At 45.2% G+C, this 7878-nt stretch overlaps 1 protein-coding gene across 1 annotated transcript; it reads right to left on the minus strand.

The window, feature by feature from the left end:
* Window positions 1-1645: 1645 nt before the first annotated feature.
* On the minus strand, window positions 1646-4640 carry LOC131022138 (uncharacterized). Its single transcript, XM_057951586.1, has 3 exons — window positions 2777-4640; window positions 2016-2410; window positions 1646-1675 (listed from the first exon to the last, which is right to left on the minus strand). The coding sequence occupies exons 1-3, from the start codon at window positions 4638-4640 to the stop codon at window positions 1646-1648; spliced, it is 2289 nt and encodes a 762-aa protein (XP_057807569.1).
* Between the last annotated feature and the right edge of the window lie 3238 nt (window positions 4641-7878).

Here is a 7878-nt window from a genome sequence, read left to right on the forward strand (position 1 = left end):
TAGCTTCTCAAAATACGGGGTGTTACATCCTTACCCCCTTAAAAAAATTTCGTCCCGAAATTTGAAATCTCACCTTCGGGAAATAATTCTGGATATTTCTCCTTCATTTTATCCTCCAATTCCCAAGTTGCTTCTTCTTGCCCGTGATGTCTCCATTGTATTTTGACCAGGGCAATTGACTTATTTCTCAATTGTTGGATTTTTCTATCCAAGACAACTTCGGGTCTTTCTTCGTATTTCAGGTCTGGTTCGAGAGATAAATCCTCTCGATGAATGACATGCTTCGGGTCAAACACGTATTTTCTCAATTGCGACACGTGAAAGACATTGTGAACATTCGCGAAATTTGGAGGTAACGCGAGTCTATAGGCAACAGGGCCTACTCTTTCTAATATATCATATGGGCCTATAAATCTAGGCTTGAGCTTTCCTTTTATACCGAAGCGGTGAATCCCTCGAGAAGGGGAAACTTTCAAAAAGACTTTACTTCCCACTTCGAATTGAATCTCTGTGCGTCTAGTGTCTGCATAAGATTTTTGACGATCTTGTGCTTCTTTAATTCGTTGCCGAATTTGTCTCACAGTGGTGATCATCTCTTCCACTGCGTCAGGACTTAACACTTTTCTTTCTCCAACTTCATCCCAATAAAGCGGAGATCTACATTTTCTTCCATAGAGGGCTTCATATGGTGCCATGTTAATAGTCGTTTGGAAACTATTATTGTAGGCAAACTCAATCAGGGGTAACACTTGTTCCCATTGAGCTCCTCTATCTAACACTACAGTCCGAATCATATCTTCCAAAACTTGTATAGTTCTTTCGGACTGCCCATCCGTCTGTGGATGAAAAGCCGTGCTAAAATTCAACTTAGTACCCAATTCTCTGTGTAAGCTCATCCAAAATCGTGAGGTAAATTTTGTATCTCTATCGGAGGTAATCGTCATTGGAACTCCGTGCAAACGTATTATCTCACGAATGTATATTTGAGCTAACTTTTCAGACCCATGCGTGACAAGAATTGGTATGAAATGAGCACTTTTTGTCAATCTATCTATGATCACCCAAACGGCGGTATTCCCTCTATTCGACTTTGGCAAAGCAGTGACAAAGTCCATAGCTATGTGGTCCCATTTCCATTTTGGAATTTCTAACGGTTGTAACTTGCCATAAGGTCGTTGGTGCAACGCCTTCACTTGCTGACAAGCTAAACATCGTTCTACAAATGAAGCTATGTCTCGCTTCATGCCTTCCCACCAAAATCTTGCTTTTAAGTCTTGGTACATCTTCGTACCTCCTGGATGTGCTGCGTAAGGCGGGTCATGAGCCTCACTCATGATTTCATTTCTTAATTTCTCATTATTGGGTACACAGATTCTTCCCTCAAACATCAATGCATTATCTGCTGCTTCTTGATATGAATCAAGCTTCTCGGTACGAATTTTCACCCGCAATCTTTCTAATTTCTCATCCTCTCTTTGCATACTAACAATTCTTGATCTTAGATCGGGGGTAACACTGAGTGTCGCCATGATCAAATCTGTGGTTTGCGGTGGAAATACCACTTCCAACCTTAACCTTTCGAATTCTCTGACCAAGTCATTCTCCTTGGTTAGGATACATCCTAACTGGGCTCGTTCCATTCTACTCAAGGCATCTGCCACGACGTTGGCCTTGCCTGGATGATAATTGATTCCACAATCATAGTCCTTGACTAATTCTAGCCATCTTCTTTGTCTCATATTCAGATCCTTTTGCTCAAAGAAATATTTGAGACTCTTATGGTCGGTGTAAATTTCACACCTTACTCCATAAAGGTGGTGTCTCCAAATTTTTAACGCGTGCACTACTGCTGCTAGCTCTAGGTCATGTGTCGGGTAATTTGCTTCATGTGGCCTAAGCTGTCGCGAGGCGTAAGCTATTACCTTTCCCTCTTGCATCAGTACACAACCTAGTCCTTTCTTTGATGCGTCTGTATATATGGTATACTCCTTGTTTGCTTCTGGGACGGCTAGTACTGGGGCGGTGGTCAACCTCTTCTTCAATTCTTGAAAGCTTTGTTCGCATTCGTCTGTCCACAAGAATTTGACTTCTTTCTTGAGCAGATGAGTTATAGGCTTGGCTATTTTGGAGAAATCTTGTATAAAACGACGGTAGTAGCCTGCTAACCCTAGAAAGCTACGAATTTCGTGAGGTGTCGTTGGTGATCTCCATTCTCGCACTGCTTGAACTTTGGCAGGATCCACTTTGATTCCTGCAGCTGAAATGACGTGGCCTAAGAAATTGACTTCTCGTAGCCAAAACTTACATTTGCTATACTTAGCATAAAGCTTTTCAGCTCTTAGCTTCTCTAGCACTGTTCTAAGGTGCTCTTCATGTTCCATCTCATTCTTTGAGTAAATCAAGATGTCGTCTATGAATACCAACACGAATTGATCTAAGTATTCGTGAAACACTCGATTCATGAGATCCATGAATACGGCGGGGGCATTTGTTAATCCAAAAGGCATCACTATGAACTCATAATGTCCGTATCTCGTGCGGAATGCTGTCTTTGGAATATCCTCAGGTCGTATCCTCAATTGGTGATATCCCGTCCTTAAATCTATCTTTGAGAAAGCGCGTGCTCCTCGAAGTTGATCAAACAAATCGTCTATACGTGGCAAATGATACTTGTTCTTTAGGGTTACCTTGTTCAATTCCCGGTAATCGATGCACAATCTTAAACTTCCATCTTTCTTTTTGACAAAGAGGACCGGCGCTCCCCAAGGCGAAGCACTGGGTCGAACGAATCCCATGTCCAACAACTCTTGTAGTTGCAACTTCAGTTCTTGCAATTCTGCTGGTGCCATCCTATATGGTGCTTTGGATATTGGTGCTGCTCCAGGCTCCAAATCGATCGTGAATTCCAATTGTCGGTTCGGGGGTAGACCTGGTAGAACGTCAGGGAAAACGTCTTGATACTCCCGCACTACAGGTACATCTTCAATCTTTATTTGTGCTTCCTCTTCTTGGTTCAAGTATACTAAATAGGCTGTCGCGCCCTTTTCTTTTAGTATCTTGTTCGCTTGCACTGCAGAGATGATAGGTGTCTTCTTCCATTTTCTATTGATGGCATAAAAACATGTGGGTTCCTCGCCTGGTGGCTGGAATGATATCCGTCTCTGCTCGCACTGTATCACCGCATGGTGTTCTGCTAACCAATCCATTCCCAAAATGATGTCTGTGGTCCACATTCGCATTAGTCTCAACGTCTTAGCCTTAAGCTTAAGAGGTCCTAATTCGAATTCCAAGTTAGGACACACATGTGTAACGGTGGTGAACTTCCCTACGGGAGTGGCTACCCTTAAGTGTAACTGGGCTGGTTCTACATTCAACTCTAATGTATCCACACAGGTATGTGAGATGAAAGAATGTGATGCTCCTGTATCAAAGAGAATAACAATGGGTACACCTTTCAGTTCCCCAATACCTGTTAGGTTTCCTTGGTTCTTATCCTGATTCTTCTGATTGATAGCATACATCCTTTGATATTGCTGTGGTCTTCCTGCTTGCGGTGCAGGTAGCTGCTTATGAGGCTGATTTGGACGGCGAAAAGGTTGTTGCTGTAGTGGTTGAGGTAGAGGGAGAATTCCTTCCATTGCCCTGAGCTGTGGGGTTGGAAACTGATTGGGTCTTCCTCCACTCATCCCTTGCTGTCGGTTGGGGCACTGGCTCGAGTAATGCCCTGGTTTTCCACAAGTGAAACAATTCGGGTTTCCATCTCTGCACACTCCTGTGTGTAACTTGTTGCACTTAGGACAAGGGGGTATCCCTTGGTGTCCGGGGTGTGACGTCGCTGGTCCACCATAAAAAGACTTATCGCCCTTCACGAAGGGAGGCTGAACATTCTGGCCTTGCCATGGCTTCTTGCCGTCATTTCTATGATTATCCCATTTGCGTTTTCCTTTCTGTCCTTGATTAGAGTAGGGAGTGTTTGATGCTTGCGTGTAATGGCCTGATGGAGGCGTTGGTGCGTGTGTTGCTTTCTCCGGCTGCATTGCTAGCTCCATATCTAGAGCTCTGTTCAAGGCCTCGGCATAGGAAAGTGCCGTTTGACTTGCTAATACCACTCTTATCTCTTGCCTCAGTCCGGCGCAAAACAACTCGGACATCTTCTCATCCGTATCCACTCTATACGGTGCATAGCGGGCCAGATCGCAGAATAGTCGATCGTACTCCACTACAGTCTTATTCCCTTGCTTTAAGGTAGTAAACTCCATCTCTTTCTTTTTCCTATAACTTCTGGGTATGAACTTCTTACACAGAGCAGTCTTAAAAAGCTCCCAAGTGAGTTCATCTAACTGCTCCGGGGCCATAGTTTTCTGCTTTGCTTCCCACCAATAGTCGGCGGTTCCTTTCAACTGGTAAGACACGCACATAAGACGTTCTGCGTCGTTGCATCTCAAAAATCGAAAGATTCGTTCCATAGCATGAATCCATTCTTCCATTTCGGCAGGGTCTCCCGTGCCTGCGAAAGTCGGTGGGTTCTGTCTTAAGAAAAGTTCTTCCACTCTCCTATCTTGAGGTGGAGGCGGCGGCGTAGGTTCTCTGGGTTCTTCCTCATTCTCGGGTATATTTCTATTCACTCTTCGTGGAGGCATTATGACAATCTACAAGTTTGATCAAATATAAGTTCCTCTATGTGACAAGGCTCATTGTACTCTAGTCTTATAGCTGAGTAATTCACTACATATCATGCATCTCATATATGTATCATGCATCTCATGTATACACATATATATACATATAAAAATATACTTTCACATAGAGTATGCTTAATGCGTCAAAGTACTTTGCTTTCAATAAATGCTTTCAAATTGACAATTACTACATAACAATGCATCAAAACAAGTAATCTTATTACTCATTTCGTCGAAACTGGCCGCTCCGGCCCATCATATATATCTCGTGAAAATTGCCTCAACGAGGACTTCTTTTGTACAAAAGCGTATACTATGATCTATAACTGCTATAGGTCAGTACAAAGTACTACTCTGTTAAAGACCTAGCTACAGCATCAACACTGCGTCTATGTACAAGCAGCCCTACAACTGGGTACAGATACTATCCGTTACCCGTGTACTATAGGGGCCTAAAAAAATAAGTACAAGCCCTGGCCTGGGATGGAACTATCCATTACCAGCCAAAACTATGGGCTATCTAAACAAAGCTACTAAATACATATGCATCTCTACATAATACTATCATATCAGTACCATATCCACCCATGACCTCTACCGTCATCCCGGCTACCCTCGTCACTCCCATCCTCCGTAGCATCATCACCGTCATCCTCTCGAGCGTCGCCCAATCGAGGCACATATGGTACGCCGTCCTCACTGTCAGAGTCGGCACGGTGAAACGGGTCGTAAGAGGCTCTCTCTCGAAGCGGATCCCCTCGAGGAATGTCCGTCTCGAATGCCAAGCCCATGCTAGGAAGATCCAGGGGCTGTGAGGTGAGAGTCCCAACAACCGGGACTGATCCTGTGTCGTCCTCCGGGTCTCTAGCCATCCCCGGGGGTCGTGAAGGCCCTGGTGCGAAAGGGTCAACATCAGTCATGGCAATCTCACCCTCTCCAACAGTAGGGAGGGGAGGAACAGGGAGGGTCTCACGAATGGGGCTCATCAACTGCTCAAGAGTGTCGATGGCCTCAGTAGTGTCAATGGTCATCGAGGTGACATAGGATAAATATCCGAAGGTCGGGGAGTACATCCCGGGAGAAAACATGGGGTAGTCAGGGTCCAAGATAGCAATAGGAGGAATCTCATCCTCGGGCAGAGTGCCCTGAGGAAGTGAAGAAATAGGGTCAGCAATCGGCTGGGAGCTAAGGAGATCTAGTCCCAAAGCCATCAAAGGATCCTCAGTCTCAGGAAGACCCTGAGGCTGACTCTCTGCCTCCCCCTCTCGGGTGTCACTCTCCGTGAGATAGAAATATGGAGGGTTCGCATACATCACGAACCGGCTCAACAGTACGACTAGGTACTCTGGAAACCGCACCTCAAAACCACCCGGTGCCAACGGGCTATAGAAGTCTGGGGCGATAAAATGACACCAGGCCTGCCAGTGGGGTGGCATCCTATGTGGTAATATCTGCATGGCCTGCTGCGCTGTGACTCCGTACTCCACGGCGTCTATCCACCTGTGGTGGAAACGGGCCAAGAACTCCCCAATGGTCTCATGGTGCTCTAAAGTACAGTCGTAGAAAGCCTGTACTATATCGAAACTCTCTGCCATGCTATAAACAAAATAACAACTCGTGTTATTCAAACTAAGTCAAGAATGACTTACTCGCTATTACTCAATAACATTGCTGACTCAACTCAAACACTAGTGAATTGACTCGCAATCGTACGAGGTCAATTGCAGTGAGCAAGCTAACCCAAGTCGTCTCTCGAGGAAGATTCAACAGGGCACCTAATCGTGTCACACACAAAAAGCAATAAATCCTAAACACTCTAATCGGTTTCACGCTGGCACACTCTTAAACTAAAACATAAACTAAATAAGCTCTGTAAATTTACCTAGGCATGAAATAAATAAAGCATGTAAAATTATCTAATGCAGAATTTATAGAAGGCAAGTAAATTATCTAGGCACAGATTAAACGGCGTAAGATTATCTAAGGTTTTAAACTAAGAGCATTAATTCAAACATAAACCATTTCAGTAAACATTAATTATCTAGGCAATGAATTAAGCACAATAAATTTATCTAGAGCGTGAATGAAAATAATGAATACTGTGAAATCAATAAGCGAGAAATTATCTAGGCAAGAATAAAATCACTTACAGTAAAGCCGATCCTGAAAATAAATCTCTAGCTACGAATTATCTAGGCGTAAGGATAAATTCTCAACGCAAAATAACCCTAACTAAGAAAAACAGGAAACCCTAACTATGAACTGCGTCTAGAAATGGAACTGCCGCTTTTTGGAGAGCGGAAGAATGATTGATTGATAACCCTAGAATTGAGAAGTCTCGCCCTTTTATATCCAAAAATAAAACACGCCAATAGCTTCTTTAACACTGCATCCGGGACACGTGGCAATCTCTAACTGGAGCAAAAGAGACTAAAATAGGGTGAAGCTTGGGTTACACACGGGCGAGAGCCTTGGCACGCGGCGAGGGCTCGCTTGGGCGAGGGAATGAGGTGCCTCGGCGAGGCAGGGCCAAGCCTGGGCGCTGAGAGGCTGGATCGGCGAGGGGAGGCTGCAGCTCGGCGATGGGAGGCTGGATCGGCGATGGGGGCTGCAGCTCGGCGCGGAGTGAAGAGCGAGAGCGTGCAGCGAGGGGGCTGCTCCTCGGCGAGCAGTTGGACGAGGAGGCTGCTCCTCGGCGAGCAGTTGGGCGAGGAGGCTGCTCCTCGGCGAGCAGTTGGGCGAGGCCAGGGGCTGCCTCGGCGATGTGGGGCAAGGGCCTCGGCGAGGCCTTGCCGAGGGGTGTTAGGCGTTTGGGCGCATGGCCTTGGCGATGGGGGATCAGGCGCCCGGCGATGGGCGCGCGGGCCATGCGCACTCGGGCGAGAGTCTTGGGCAGCCCAACGACGGGTGTGAGCACGCCTCGACACCTTTTTGCTCCAGATTCGTCTGAGTTTAACATTTTTTTCCTTTTTAAAACCTCCCTGCAAAACATTACATCACCATCACAAACTACTAATAAAATCAATAAAATATGATTCCATTATATAACTATAAATCCCCGAAAATCATAACAATAAGGCATAAATCACCCCCCCCACACTTAGCCTTTTGGTTGTCCTCAAGCAAAATCAGTATAAAAGTAATGAAAAGATGGTATCACGATGCTCAATTCCAACTAGACTTTCACAGACAATTCAAG

This window comes from Salvia miltiorrhiza, chromosome 1 (genome assembly GCF_028751815.1).
Source record: "Salvia miltiorrhiza cultivar Shanhuang (shh) chromosome 1, IMPLAD_Smil_shh, whole genome shotgun sequence".
In the NCBI taxonomy this organism is placed as follows: Eukaryota; Viridiplantae; Streptophyta; class Magnoliopsida; order Lamiales; family Lamiaceae; genus Salvia; species Salvia miltiorrhiza.

Bases quoted from the DNA above. Each gene is read 5' to 3' on its own strand.
- LOC131022138 (XM_057951586.1), bottom strand. From the start codon at position 4,640: ATGCCTCCACGAAGAGTGAATAGAAATATACCCGAGAATGAGGAAGAA. The intron at 2,411-2,776 runs GTGCTTCGCCTT...TGGTATTCATAG, and splicing joins CATGGGATTCGTTCGACCCA to ACGACATCTTGATTTACTCA. The intron at 1,676-2,015 runs GTACTAGCCGTC...ATTATCATCCAG, and splicing joins AGAGGTTGACCACCGCCCCA to GCAAGGCCAACGTCGTGGCA.